Source organism: Struthio camelus, chromosome 12 (assembly GCF_040807025.1).
Source record: "Struthio camelus isolate bStrCam1 chromosome 12, bStrCam1.hap1, whole genome shotgun sequence".
NCBI lineage: Eukaryota > Metazoa > Chordata > Aves > Struthioniformes > Struthionidae > Struthio > Struthio camelus.
In genome coordinates, this window is record NC_090953.1 from 17,641,563 (window position 1) to 17,657,182 (window position 15,620).

At 39.5% G+C, this 15,620-nt stretch overlaps 1 protein-coding gene across 3 annotated transcripts; it reads left to right on the forward strand.

The window, feature by feature from the left end:
* Window positions 1–103: 103 nt before the first annotated feature.
* On the forward strand, window positions 104–7,607 carry LOC104148313 (uncharacterized). 3 transcript variants are annotated; one of them, XM_068958740.1, is made up of 7 exons: window positions 104–212; window positions 1,669–2,001; window positions 3,849–4,202; window positions 5,481–5,576; window positions 5,683–5,710; window positions 5,820–5,854; window positions 6,755–7,607. In XM_068958740.1, the coding sequence occupies exons 1-7, from the start codon at window positions 170–172 to the stop codon at window positions 6,928–6,930; spliced, it is 1,065 nt and encodes a 354-aa protein (XP_068814841.1). In that variant the 5' UTR covers window positions 104–169; the 3' UTR covers window positions 6,931–7,607. The 3 variants fall into 3 exon arrangements, with proteins under 3 accessions (XP_068814841.1, XP_009679761.2, XP_068814840.1); XM_009681466.2 differs by having other exon boundaries at window positions 3,849–4,265; window positions 6,755–7,069; XM_068958739.1 differs by lacking the exon at window positions 104–212 and adding an exon at window positions 365–500 and having other exon boundaries at window positions 3,849–4,265; window positions 6,755–7,606.
* The last annotated feature ends 8,013 nt before the right edge of the window (window positions 7,608–15,620 follow it).

Below are 15,620 nucleotides of genomic sequence, written 5' to 3' on the forward strand. Positions count from 1 at the left end.
ATCTTTAAGTGGTTTAGTCTTAGATGGCAGAGCGGTTTTGGGAAGGAAAGGCTAGGGCTTTGTGCCTTGTCATCACTTCCGTTTTTTTCTTTTCCTGAGCCCTATTTAGAGTTAGGAAAGAAAGCGAGTGAAACGGATAGCCACACTGTCCTCCTCCCTGCGGATAGGAATGTATTTCCTACTGATCTTGTCTTTTCTAGGAGAAATAACAGGTAGAGTACGTTTTCTCATTTCTGTCTTTAGCAACCTGTAAGTTCCTTTTGCTTCCTTTTTTTTACATATATACACACACACATATATATATATATGTGTGTATACATATATATAAAAAAGACCCTTGACAAAAGTACGTGAATGCAGAGATCAGTCCTCAGCTTGCACGAGGGAGTGGCTATAGGCATGCTCCTCTTACGGAAGGATCACGTCTTAAAACTGCAGAAAAGAGCATTTCCTTGTCTCAAAACAGCTTTGCAGAAAAGAAGTGGCAGCACTGATGGCAGGTAAATGGGGAAAGAGGATGAGGGGGAGCGTTCACAGCTGGTCCCACCGACCTCGGGCACGGCAGGTTTGTGCCCATTCGTGCCAGACCCTGGCCGTCAACAACTGCCGTTGGGGGTGTAGAAAGCTGCAAGCAGCCAGCTCGGGGTGCCAACATTAATATTTCCACTTCTTACGGCTGTCTCATATATCTCTGCCAGTTATCTCAATTGAGAGTTTTCACAGCTATCTAGACAGACATGGACAGAAAAATTTCAAACATTTTTCTTCCTTTTTTAAAATGTTTAGTTTTCAATCTCACTTTATTCTAGAATATTACAAAGTATAAAGATGTACTCAAGTACATCTTTACACCTTTTTAAAGATGCTCAAGTACAATCCCTAAACACATCCTCCCATCCTTGAGTCACACAGGTCTAGCCCTACTCAATATTTTGCAGCTGGCTGTGGAGGCTTCACACACGAGGACTCTAACTGACTAAAACGGCTTTATTTCTTAGTATTTTTCTTTTATTTAGAAAAAAAATATTGAAACGTACTGTTGGCTGCATTTTGGATACATGCTCCATAAAATGTTCATAATAAAGTTGGGCTCCAGTTCTGCAGTCAGTAGTGAAGTATTAATAATATTCTACATATAAGTAGTTTCAACTGCCTGTGTGTTTGCAAGATCAGAGACTGCATTTATACCTAGCAAGACACAAACTGACAGCAGGCTAAACCTGCCGCGCTGAAAGTGCAGTGGCTGACTGTAGCTCCCTGCTTCTTAAGATAATTTATATGGGATTTTTAACTAAAGAAATATCTATCTGTACCATATTTTCATCTTTAAACTGTATTTAGTATCATTAATGTGATCAGCAATATCCACAAAATTGCTCTGTTAAACAAACAGAGTGCCTATACTGTATCATTTAGAAAACATGAGCGATGCTTTGTTCACTATGCTGCTCACTCCAAGCAAAGAGTCCAGATCTGCGTTCAGAAGGCTTCATCTTAGAAACTGCTTCCAAGAGGAACGCAGCCGGACCCCTGAGGAGGACAGGGTCCATCACTGCATTGCCAATACAATAGCTTATTTTGACAACACAAAAGAAGCTCAAGTTTTTAAAGATCTGGCTGTTTTTCCAGATAAGTTTGCTTCATTAACAATGTAAATATTCTTAACAGGTGAGACTTTCTTTTGCCAACAAGAACATGGAAATCTTATACTTCAGTGCAATCAGCCAGGTGCTAAAGAAAATAAAAGAACAGACTGGTATAAGACAGCAAGTGATATGCAACAACTGGAGTTAATTAACTGCTCTTCCAAGTGTAATCACTCATGTTCAGAAATGGCTTGCAATGATACCTTAGAGGTGACACACGCTTTGTCTGATGAGGGGATGTTTGCATGTGGAGCAATTTCAAGTGATGAAGCACCGGTGACTTCCCTACTGTTCAGCAATGTGTCTCACTGCAGGCACTATAACTTCTTTCTTGTACAGACTAACACTGAATCAGGTGAGTGATGCTTTTTATCAGTTCATATCTCTATACTTCTCCGAATAAGCTCATCTTCAGCTTGGAGGCCCATAAAGGACATCGGTGAGTTTGCACTGAAGAGGAGATTATTTTAGAGAACGTGTACTGCCACAACATTTAGCCCATTTTCTTAGACGGAAAAATATTTTACTACTGTAAAAAAACACCCTGTATCTTAGACACAAAAAAGGAATTCTTCAGAGGAGAGAAGAAACGTAGCGAGTTAAGGGTGAACGTGACTGTGACTTATGGTCTGAGTGGAATGTAGGAGGAGAAATCACATAAACACAGAATCTAGGAGAAAGGAGAAAGTTGGATGGTTGAGAGAAGAGAACATGCTGTTAAAAAAAAAAGAAAAGAAAATTCAAAATAAAAGAAAATCGAGTTGGTACCTTTAAAGATTTACACTTTCTACCAAAGTCATTTTTATTGTTTCAATCTGTTTTAAGTCCTGACTCCTAGCACCTTCACTCACAGTATGCTCAGCCTTTTTTAAATAACTCCCATTGACCTTGGTACTCTTCACTTCCCCATAGAGACTTTTTTTGGAGATGCAGGAGCAAAGCAACAGCCACATATCTCCTTCATACCTAGCAGACAAAGTGAGCCACTGAGTTAGTGATAATAGTTTGATTTAGGAAAAAGGAGTTTTAAGCTACAGGAAGCACAGCACCAACAGTCTTGTTTTAACTCTGCTTTCTGAATTTCTCCACCCAGAATGAGATTTTTGCCAAGGCTTCGGGTCTTTTTGGCTGGCAAATGGGAGTAAAATAGCATAAAGGTTTTAAAAAGCTTTGGCTTAGACCTGTGAACATTTTCCCAATAGACCAATTAATGAAGACTGTTGCACCTTGTCCTTCCAGAACGCTCTCGAGAGTCCTGGCATTGAAAAGGGGCTACATTTTTTTGCTGGCTTGTGTTATAATGGAAAATTGGCCATTTAAATTTCAGATAGTCAAGCAAACTGAATTTTTTTGATATAGCAAGCGATTTAACCTATATGTACAAGCAGATGGTTGCTGTTCTCACATTACCCTGTTCAATGTTTAGTGCAGTTGGACTGCCTTAAGTAGCTAGACTTCAATAGCTATTCCATTATTTCTAAATCTTCTGCAAGCTTGTTAAACATTTTGCTTAGATGATACTCACAACAAGTTAGCCCTATTTCAGATCTAAAACAAGCAGAAGAAACAACGCCGTGTGTTGCCTCAAGTGCAGAAAAGGGCATGGCCTGAGCTTTGCCACTGGCTGGGAGATTCCTGGCACCAGGGAGGAGGGCCGGCTGCAGGGAGGGCAACTGCGCACTGGGGCCAGGAAGGGCTTCGGCTGACACCTCTCCAGCATGGCTTAGAAAAGTCCAGATTTGCTAGATAAGGCCCCCAGACGCTGAGGCTGGAGGTACCACTGACAGCATATGCCACTGTGCTAAGAGCAGACTACTTCACCTTATATATGACTTTTTTTTTTTAATTATCAAAGCATCATCCCCTTTGAAGAGCATTACTGCCTAATGGTTTATGTTGAAGTTGAGTGTCAGAATGATTACCAAAAACCCACTTATCCTGGTGCCAGAGAGTCACTTCAGATGGCTTTGTTTTCCATGTTACCTACAGTCTAGACATATCAAGGAATATAATCTCTATTTGTCACCCAGGTATAACGCAACAGAAATATTTTAACTGAATTACCGTGAGTCAGTGTGTAAAACATAGTTTAAGTTGTGTCTAAGATGGCATTTGTTCTTCATGCAGTTCTCACATTTCCTCAAACGATTGCTAGATAAGTCTCATTCGTAATATCTTTTGTGTTTGTTTCCTTTGTTTCAGGGAAAAAGAGCTCAGGCAACGTTCAGAAAAAATCACAAGTTCCTCTCAAATTCAAAGAACAAGAAAACATCACCCTGTCTTGTGAATTTTACACTGAGTGCTCAGGACACTGTTTTTTTATGTACTGGATCAGAGTCAGTAAAACAAGCGAATGCCTTTTTTCTGCTGCGAATGAAGACCTGGCCTCAAGCTTGACTTTTAATGAGCACTGCTGTGTTGATCGAGACATCCAGGAACGACTGTTGAACCATACAAACTTCAATTCTCCTCACAAAAAACATAACATGACTATTCTGAACGTCACTAGTTCTGACAGCGGGCAATATTTATGCATTGTTGCTGCCTGGCAGAATGGTAAATTTGAGTGGCAAGTTCCTAATAACCAGTCTGTGGATGTTCAGAAAGACAAAGCGGCATGTAAGCGGAAAATATGTTCCTAACAGACTGTAGCTTGTAGTGGCAACATCTGTACTCTTCTGAGAAAGTGCCTCTTGTTTAAACGCTCTATATCCTGGCACTAAAGTAAGCCATATAAAATCCTATCTCCCAATAATGTGATCAAACACATTGCAATTCATTTCAAAAATCATTCATTTTCTAAGATTATTATTCTTCCAGGGTATTAATCACTCTCTAAATAGCTTAAAAGAGTAACTCTGCATCATGAAGTGGCAGTGTACCAGGGACCATTTGGCCACTATTTCATGTAGAATGCTTTGTGGATGATAAGTAATTGTATCATGTATAAGATTAACTCCATATCTGCAATAAGGCTGTATGCACACCAAGGAAAATGAATGACAGTGCAAGTGGTTTACAGTCTCACTATAATTTCTTTTTTATGATCAAGGTTAGAATAATTTGAGTGGGGAGGACAGTCTTTCAATATCGCAGTATATGCGGAAGAGGCATCTTTAACCCAGGTACAACGTTAACATTTTTCAGAGAAGCCAAAACTTCACACCTAACTGACGAAGGGCAGTAAACCTAAGGCCTTAAAAAGGAGCAGGGTGCAGCAGGGCAGGCAGCAGGCTGCACAGAGCCTCCACGTTCCCCCTCTTCCCAAGACGAGGTGGAAAACAGAAAGATCTTGTTTGCCTTCCCACTCCGCCCAGTACCTGGCATACCTTGTATGACTGCATCAGGTATCCTAATGGCCAGGGACCACAAACCCTGGGGAGAGGCTAGGTTTTGATCTTTCCTAGGCTGCTGGTAAAGCCTAACGTAACTCCCTTGGCGACTGTGGCACACAGGCTGAGCAGTCTAAGATGCCTTTCAAAATGTAATTCTCTCCACTACTTTTTTCAAGTTGTGCTATGTGGACAAATACATACCGGACAACATCCTACGGCAACCTCTGAACGTATCACAGTATCACTGCAATAAACACCTTTTTTTTGCTCATCAGTGTAGACGAATGTAATAATTTTTTTTTAAATGAGGGAAGCGTGCTACAGAAATCAAGTAATTTGCAGTCATCTATAATGAGGGAGTTACATGTAAATTATCTTCACAGCAGCTAAACATCAAGTGATCACTTGTAAAACACTGTAGATGATGATACTGACTAAACACCTTGATCCAAATGTCACTACTGATTCATGTGTTAAAAATATAATCAATTTTATTTAGCTGTGCAGTGGCATATCATCTCTGGAGCTGTACTTGGGATTATTTTTCTCAGTGTGGCAGCAGGGCTGATCTATCTGAAGATGTTCAGATCAAAAGGTAAGGAACATGTCCAATCATTTATTTTTGCTCTAATTCAAGAGAAATCCTACAAATGATGCTTTTGAATTAATAACACTTTATAACCTGTTTTTATCTGTTTCAGGGAAGAAAACAACCACAGAATTTACCAGGTACTACCTTGAAAAAAACATACCTGATGGAATATCAAAAATTATTTTTAAAGTTATCTACATAGGCTAGAATGACTATAAACAGATCTTCTCATCATTTTTATTCTAGAGATCGTGATGCTACTGGAATGACAGAAAATGAATGTAAGCATGACGTTTTGAACAAGCTTTTGAAGTTATCTTCAGAGTAGATTGAAGCTATCTTGCACTGCAGGTTTATCAGGGTTTGTCTATATGGGAGGACTCACGTAGAAGCTGACTCAGGGTAGCTCTGGTGAGAATTTAGTGGACATGGGCTCTTTAGCATTAACTAATTATTTAATTAAATTAATTTAATTAATTAATTCATTGATACACGTCTATCTCCTGATGAAGGCTTCTGCAGATCAATGTTAATTAGCTTCCAAAGTGAATTAAAGAATAGAATTGATGTAAAGATGCAACGAAGATCCATAAAGGAGGCTCTGCAGAATGAGCTGTTGTTCAATAGCTGTTCACACTGCTCCAGACTTGTTTATGTAGACACACTCTTAGTTCACTGTTTATAGTACTGAAATGTCACACAATGCCAATTCTTTTTGGCAATTAAAAATGCGCTAAGCAAATTAGTTAAGCAAACAGTAGATATCTGAGGAGGACTGTACACATAAAATACAAGAGAATTGGAAGACACAGTCTCAGTTTTCTCTTCTTCTCTCTTTTCTGACTTTGATCAAGTTAGAGCTCCCTGTCTCAGGCTTTCATTCTCCATGCGAGGTAAGAACATAAGCTCTTTGTATCCTCAGTGGGGAGGCCAGAAAGAAATTTTGCTAGGGAAGTGCTTCACAGACACTCCATCCTGCAGTCATTACACTATTGCTGGTATATGACTTCTCTTAACTCTGACTTAGAACAGAATACAATCCAGTGCTCGGGTATAGGACAGAGGAGATCCCCTCTGCCCCCCTAAAGGGGGGGGGGGGGAATTAATTTATTTTGATATTTTTTAAACAAAAAAATAACCAATTCTAATCCTGTGAAATTAATTCATTTTGTTTTCCACAGGTACTCCATATGCAGTAAGTGGTAGCAGTGACACGTACAGAAACGAGAGCCTTTACTGCCTCGTAACGAGGACTTGCCCAGAGCCAAACGAGACCTCTCCTAGCTCAGATAACAACAGGGCTCTGGGCAGGACGGGAGCAGATATACATACAGTCTACGCGCTGCTGAATAAATAACTGTTTCAGCTACCTCGGGATGTGAAGGTGAAAGCGTTACTTCTTGCAAATTACACTGCAGTCTGAGTGCCATGCTGGCTAGACATATTAGCTTTATTACTATAATGTCTATATACCCATGGATCAATACACTCCAAGTACAGAAGTTGCCCAGTAAGAAGTTTCTGACTATAGCAATCACTTCTTGCTTTCTGGTACTTCCATACCAAGAAAACTATGAGTTATAGGTTTTATTTCTGTCCAAAAAAACCTTGCGAAACAGTGTGACTCATTTTCTGCAAGCCTCACACCAGCAACGCCTATGCGGAAGGCAGTGCCCACCTTCAAACTCGTGCAGAGAATGAGGAAGCCAGAGGAGCTGCCGCGCTAGCCCCTCCTGGGGCGCAGGCCGCAAGGCAAGAGGAGGATGGGGAGAAGGGGCCCCTGCCACCCCTGTCTGGGCGGCGCGAGCGCAAGGTCCCTCAGCGGTTTGCCTCCTTGTTAAGCTGCATCCAATATTTTGGCACGCGACGTTTGTGGCAGTACACTTTTTTAAAAAAGTATTTGCGAATTCTGGCAGATTTCAGCAGCCAGGGTTCCCTAAAATTACTTTCTGGGGAAGTCATAGTATTTTATTTTGACATATATGAAGCAAATGTTTCTGATTTTCAGCTTATAAATTAAATTGTTTCAAGTTTGACTTAGATTTTTTCTTTCTTTAAAGATATATTACCCCCTTGATAATATGACATTTTTAGATGGGCCTGAAGTGAGATTCCAAATGAGTTTCACAAAATACTGAATAAACTTTAGATGTAGATAAATTTTTTTCTCTGCAGTCCCAAACTATGTAAGCTATTGTACATATTTCTCCATTACTAGGGCTACATGTATGAGCAGGTTCCAACTCTACAGTAGCTGCAAGAATGAAAGCAAAATAGTATGTTCCCCCCCCCCCCCCGAAATCTGGAGTGTAGGTACAATTTAACTGACTATACACCATCTTCCCACCTCTCAATTTTACTTTATCAAAAAAAAATCAAGAACTTCTATCAAGAAAGATATACTGTCAAAGAAAGCAAATATCAGCACACCTGTGATATTTTGAAGTTATTTGAAATAGGATACTTTTGGTTAGAGAAAGGTACATCTAAGCAGGAGAAAAAGTGAATTAACTCACCCATTCAGTTTGCTTTTTAATTAGGTTATTACTGGAGGTAGGATAAAGTGGTCAGCCCTCAGAAAACAAATCAACTCCAAACCTAGCAGTTAAGGCCACAAAAGCTGCAGGGACTATCTCGGGCTGCAGCCCGAGTTAAACCGCACGGCTGCCCCCAGAAAGGCTGCTGTGGACTGAAAGCGTAGGATGTCAGAGCCGCGGCTAACGTCTGCTTTGGTTTAGTAACAAGTCTGGCCTTCATCTGGCTATATGGCATTGGAACGCTTGCAGAATATGCTAGGAATATGACGACGATTCAATATGTTAAACAATAAAAAGATGTGTTATATTGCTTTCTGCTTAATTTCCACATTTTGTCCTGCCTTTTCCCCTTGTTTGCTTTTTTGTAAGGATCACTTCTGAGACAGAGCCTAGCGCGTACATACCACGGTAACACGTTTGTACAAACTGCATAATATATACATTCTTATGAGCTTATACAAAAATTATTTAAATAAAGAAAACTAAAAACATACATTGGTGACTTTTTGTCATATTAAGTGGCCCAATGGGAGGAAAGTTACATTTATATTAAAAGAAATACAAGAAGAAATACTTTGCTTGTACTCAGATCCTCATCTTGCATGGTATTTCAGGCTTCAAATTAATCTAAACACCTCTGAATTGTCAAACCCTATCACAGTAGTAGCATTAAAAAAAAACCCCTCCAAAACACCACCACCCCCCAAGAGCCCCCCCAACACACACACACACACTGAACGCTTCGGTGGTTTTCCAATACTTGCTTTTAACTAGGAAAAAAGATGCATCTTCCACACTCTGAGAAACAGAAGAGGTACATTTTCTTTCATGAAATAGTCCAATGGTTTGTAATTTTATGAAAGGACACTGAAGACAAGGAAGTTTTCTCCAAGCAGAGGGAAGAAGGCTACGTACACACAGGCAATCGGAGCAGCTTCACAGATAAGGAAGTTCCTTGGGGCAGAGACTCATCATCTCTGCAGAGCCCTGAGCTGCTGCTCAGCTGAAACGTGCGCAGGAAGCTACTGCTACAGCGCATGGTCCGTGCCCGCTGGGAGACGCAGCCCTGCTCCCAGCAACGGCAGGCAAAGGCCCTCGTTCCTACGACTCCGCTCCGGGTCCCTAGCTGATCCCTGCCCTCTTAAGGGCTGGGGGAGAGCACGAGTAGGAATTGCTGGTGAGAAGAGGAGAAAGGAGAGTTGTTTTTTGTGGCGTGGTAGGAACAGAAATAGGCCCCACCATCCACTGCCAAGCGTAGTCCAAGTTCAAACAGTTTATGCCATTAAACCTGACTTCAGCTTCTCCTAAGGGTCACTTTCAAACGCCTTTGAAATAAATAGGATTCCAACTGAGCATATTAAAATATGCATATGTCTTTATACTTAACACAATTTCCATGTTGCGTCAATGCTTTTTTCTTATTCACTACCTTTCAGATTTATGATTTTAATACATTAAGAGTATGTTATATATTACATACACCATGAAATTAAAGGAAGGTATAACAACTCAAAGTAGAGGTTTTAAACTGCAAAACTACAGTTTTAGCCAGCTGAAAACTGCAGAAATCAAGAAACATTTTATGCTACTGCCATGCTTTGTAATGATAAGTGCTAACTTGTTTATTCCTCTAAATAACAAATCATATTTACTTCACAAAGTTCTTCAAGAAACTGCTCACGTTTTCCTTTGCGAGAGTAGTCTCACCAAAATGAATGCAGTAGCTTGCCGTTTACTGCAAACGGTTTGCTTGCCTCCTTGCATGGATAAGGTTTTATGTTGTAAAATGAAAGGGACTGTAGGTCCTGCCATTGCTCCCCTGCTACCTTGCCACATCATCAGCAAAATCCCTACTACTGCTTAACCTTTGGCATTTCCAGCTGTCATGGACAAATGCGACAAAAACTGGAAACTGTAAAATAATACAAATTAACAGGGATATTGCTATCTCCATTATCGAGAGTGGAGAGTGACTAGGAAAACACAGATAATACTGACGTTGGAGGCAGAACATACTGGATCTCACGACTCACTTTGGGCCCATCACGGCTTATTACCTATAGCTTTGTGCTCTTTGTCTAAGTAAAGCAAGTATCCACTGGTAAATTGATTATTTACATTCATTAAGTTGTCCTTTCCGTAATATGTCCAGCACTATATTAAAATGAAAAAATAATTAGAAGAAGTGAAGTAAGCAATTGGTTTTTATTCTATCCCCGAGGCCCTACAGCCACCCGATGTCACTGCGATTGTTGCCAAGTAGGAGGAGGCAGTTAAGTTGCACATCTGCAGCAACTGACAGCTCTGGAAAGGATTTCAGCAGGCAGCAAGCACTTAGGAAAATCACATGAATTATTCTGATAAGTCAAAAGATCACGTCTTATGGACGGCAGTTATTAAAACAAAATCATCATCAAAGGCAAATATAAAGATTCAGCTAAGTATGAGTGTCTCCAGGGCCGACAGGCGGGGACTGCCTGACCTCCGCGCGTGGGAACGCTGCATCAGGGACCAAAGCCCTCCTCCACCTGCCCCAGCCAGCCTGGCTCACAACACAGCCTAATCAAACAGGAGAAAGTCCATAAATAAAAAAGAGTAGTTATCTGATATACGAGATCTAAACCCAAGCAGAAGCCAAAGAACCTCATACATTTTACAAGGACTGTGAAGTGGCTCCTGCTTGTTGCTGGCCCTGAAGAAAGTCCCCACCAAGCTCATGCGTGAACAAATGAGGAGCCAAGGTGAGCTCTGAGCCAAAGGGACAAGAATGGAGTCATCTGCACTACAGCAAGATAATAAACTTGCATTCACCTCTGGCAAGGTGATGGAGTATTAGGGTATTAAAAACAGAAGAGCACAATTTTTGCAAAGAAGATATTTCAATCATCATTCCAAAGGCTAAGATGGAGAAAGAAATTAAAATATATGGCTAAGCTCATTTGAGAGCCTCTCCTGCTATGAGAATGGTCAGAGAAGCAAGCCTGGCAGAGGGCCTGACTCCCAGGGGCATCACAGCCCAAGACCAAGCAGCAAATGCAGCATGCTTACCTGCAAACGCTATACAAGCTCAACTGCTATTCATACTCTGATGAGCACAGAAGCATGTAACGGTAAATATTAAAACTTCTGCACATACATACATTTAGCAGCTAAAATACATTTTATATTTGGCATCTAAACAAGCTTGCAGCTTCATGTGTGATAGACTTCATTTTCACACTAGTAGAAGACATCCTACATGAGTCAAGCATTGAAGATGTGTCAGATGATAGATCTTTCTGTAACTGTGGTTTCAGGTATACTATTAGCCAGTGTCATACAGGCCCAGAAGAGTTTTTACTTATGCTAAAATTATTTGTGAAAATTTACTCCCAGGCAAATCATTGTTATCTCTGTGCTAATCGCAAAAACCAGTCTGCACATACAGATGTATTAACGCAGTTAGTGCAAAAGAGAAAAAGAAAACAAATAACCACAACTAATGCAATGTAACGTCCTAGTTCTTGCAAACAAACTGTGACAGACTTGAGCTCCTAGTTTAGTATCAATAGCAAAGAAAACTACTGTGAGATAATATTCCAGATCAGTGGCATAACAGCCTTTCTTTCTGTGCTGACTTTTCTTTAATACATTAATTGAGTTTAGTAATCTACTGTTTTTAACTCACTCACCATTAAACCTGATATTTACTGTACCCAGAAGCTGAAGAATCTTTTGTAAACAGATATTCTTCATGCATGTTAGTAATGCTTGGGCACACCTATCATTCAGTAATATAATAAAATAATGATTAATTTACAATATCCTTGTTGGATAGGTAGTACAGCGTTTAAGGTATAGGAAATGGCATGCCATTAATTTACGTCATCTTTGAAGATTACACTGCAAAGCTATAGCACAGCAGACAGGCAGCAGACTTCATAAGTCCTGCTTACCAACGTTAACCTTCCTCCAACACCAAGTTTTCAATTATACCATGGCAGCAAAAAAAACACTATTTATACAAAGTTTGCTGCTCAAGTGTCTTATAAATGAGCATGTGGAAAGGGTTGTGAAACATCAACTGATAGTTTATATAAAAATAGATGCTCATTTACAATTTCGGTAGGTTTCACTGCTGCTATTTGCAAAGAATTTCAAAGCTCAGAATTCAGTGACTCACTTCAAGAATTTTCTAGAAATGTTATACATGTTTCGTTTTTCAAAACTGCGCTAAGGAAGTCTTTTGAGTCCCAAAAGAAACAATTGTATTTGAAGACAGTAATATATTTTATTTATAAAAACAACAGATTATTTGGTTTGTCTTATAAAGAAAGCATTCAGAAAGGCAAGTGTTCCTATCCCAGCCACCTAAACTTTTCAGAAGTCCCTCAGAACTGTGAGGCAAGTGATTCTACATAGGATATCTGCAGTTTCAAACAACGCAAAAAGATATTACTAATTTTGATGCAATGGTACACTTACTTACTTTATCCCGTGATGATAAAGTATTACGTATCATATACGTAAATATGCTGTATAATTAGGAGCCATTCCCACCAGTAATATAAGCATCAATTTAAATACTCATATGCATTTTTGCTGTCTACTGAAGCTAGAATTTTCTTCTATAAGTTATAAGGATGGATAGCACGTGAATGTCATTGAGAGAGGGAAAGGAAGACTATTTAAGCCCTGCCTGTCTCCTCAGTATTTCTTCATCGGTTCACCTTGGGCAACTTCCTGCCCGACATACTGCTCTTCACAAGACCCAGTCCAAATTTTCCACAGGTACCTGAGCCAAAATGGGAACTCTGCACTTACTTGTTAGTATTGCTGTGTCTGCAGCCTTGTATGAACCTAGGCTCCTTGCTCCTGATCGTTAAAAGCTATAGACTCCAGTGAAGTTACACTTACATAGCTCAAGCTTACGTTAGAATCACGCACCTGAGCCTTGCAGCCTAGCAAAGAGGGGATTCAGACGTGGTGCTCTGCAGAGCATTTCACCATATTAGACTCTAATCCTATTTTGTTTGAATTCAACAGAACTGCCTCAAGGAAAAACTCTCCAGAAACATCTGGCATAAGGAAGATGTTCAAAGAAGAAAAAAATTAAAACCCTACCTGGTAGCCTTCTTCCAGCTTGCTTTGGGTCTCAGCTGTATCAATCTTCCAGCAACGATATTCTTGTTTTCTTTAAGGGCTATGCAGTTCCTGTTGAAGAAAATGGATGCATTGAAAATATATGAATGTCCTCACTGGATTCTGAATTACAGAAGTACATTTCTCAGATAATTAACTGAAATGCACTAGCACCAACAACATGATGCGGTATAAATCCACAGACTCTATTAAAAAAAGAGCAAAAGCTGTTCTGTAGTTACACACTTTCTTAAGAAAGCAAAGGTCACATTAAATTTTCATCCAAAATTCAGTTAATCCTTCCCCAAAGGTAAGCCAAATCAGTGAAGCAGATTCCAGTTGAATCCTGGAAGGAAAAATAAAGCCATCAATCTAATGAAAACATCACTGTTCCTAATAAAGCATCTGTTTCTCCTGAGTCTGGCCTTAATTCCCAAACTCAGTCAATCTTCTCCAGGTGGGAACCCTTTCAATGCCCTGATCTTTATAATCTGGGAAGATCCGCATGGGAACTTCCACATTCACAGAATAAATATATTTTCTTCTCCTTGAAGGAACCTAGCCACTTTCTTGAACCTGCTACTTCCTCCTAAAACTAGAAAAATGACAAACTCATATTGGGATTTGGGGTTGAACTGGCAATGCAAGGCATGAACCATAAATAAACTGCTACATGCGAATAGAGAAGAAAGAGAAAACCTAGAGCAGTTCAGAACACACTAGAGAAACTGAATCATTTACTGGAGTGACTCAACTTCAAACTAGGTCAGCAGTAATCAAAAATGTGTTACTTCCCAGCTGCTGCTCAGTGAACTATCCAAATCGAGATCATGTGGACAAGCTAGTAACCAGTCCTATGTCACAAAATACCCTAAAGCAATTGGCAGTATGTTGATACCTTTGTTGGGCTTACATAAGATAGATGCACTCGATCTCCATTTTGCAGGAGGAATTTGGGGAAGTGGTGTTCTTGTAACATACTTATTTGGGGATTTGTGGGCTTCGATGTTCAGAACTTTCAAACTCAAACAGTTTAAATGAACCTTTACGTATTAAAATCAATGCATCCAAATGACAGGGTGAAATGTTCAATGGCATTTTCACACTCGTAACAATAAAATACAGATCCCTGCTTAGAAATTCTGCTCTTAGGAACATAACTTCATTGGCTTCCCATAAGGCTTAAGCTCCCTGGTGATCAGGATTTCTCCTCAAAGCAGGACAGAGGCGCTAAATCTATCAAGGGCTCTTGAAAACTGCGCTGCTATTAATATATTTTATCTACTGATTATCATCATGTAAATACAGTGGCATCTTTGGCTTATAAATATCATTACCACAGTGAATGCCTCAGTAAACTGAAAGATTCAATTATTACTTAAAATATTCAAGCTATCTCAGTTACTAACACACTATCCTCACAGCCTGGCATTAGCAATGTCACTGTTGTCTCTGACCTGCCACATTGCATTGTCTTCGTAATTAAGCAGGAATTCAGAATAACAACTTCGACCATGAAATTTCAGCCTTGAATTACAGCCATTAAAGAGATGAGCAGCATTTTTATTTAGGCATCTCAGAAGATTTTTTAGGAATAATAGCTTCAATAACAAATTAAGATTCACTTAGGTGAATTAGCAAAAACAGAAACACTGTTTTAGTTACGTGCACTTTCTATGTATATAGTAACAACAGACAAATCTCCTAAAGTTTAGTTTTATTAAGAGAAGTCTGCGTATCCAAATATTTTTGGTTGAAAAATCAACTTGAAATATGACGACAGAAAGCTCTCAGTAACCTCTCTTATGTTTCTTGCTTTATTTGCCTAGGTCAGATAACCAGGATAATGTTTCTCACACTCTAACAATACTTCTAATGGATCAAATTCAGTGTCAAGAGAGTTATAAAAGGGTGGAGTTCACTTCTTGTATCTGAGTTAGGAAGACAGGTAGAAGATGACAATTATTCATAAATTAGGGTGAAGCAAGATTATCTCTGAATGTTAGGAGATACTCCAAGTATGTTGATACAATTGGTAGATCAATTTTAGGTCTTTTTTTTTTTTGAATCATACCTTCCATCTTATAATTAGTTATTAAAATAACCAGTGGTTTAAAATTCCTCCTGCAAAACAAATGCTAGAAAAAATACCTGAAAGCTTATCCGAACTTGAAAAAGCCTCAAACTTAACCCTTTTTCAGGCACTTTATTCCCCTCTTCACGTCATTGACTCATTCTCCCTTTCTTCATATTTATTCATCTACTCTGCCATACTGAAAGGGAAGTTATAGAACAAATTTGTCCACAGTAATGGTACGAACTGTGTTCTTTTAAAAGTAATTCAAGAAAAACACATGGAAAGCAATTTGAATTCACTCAGGACTAACGA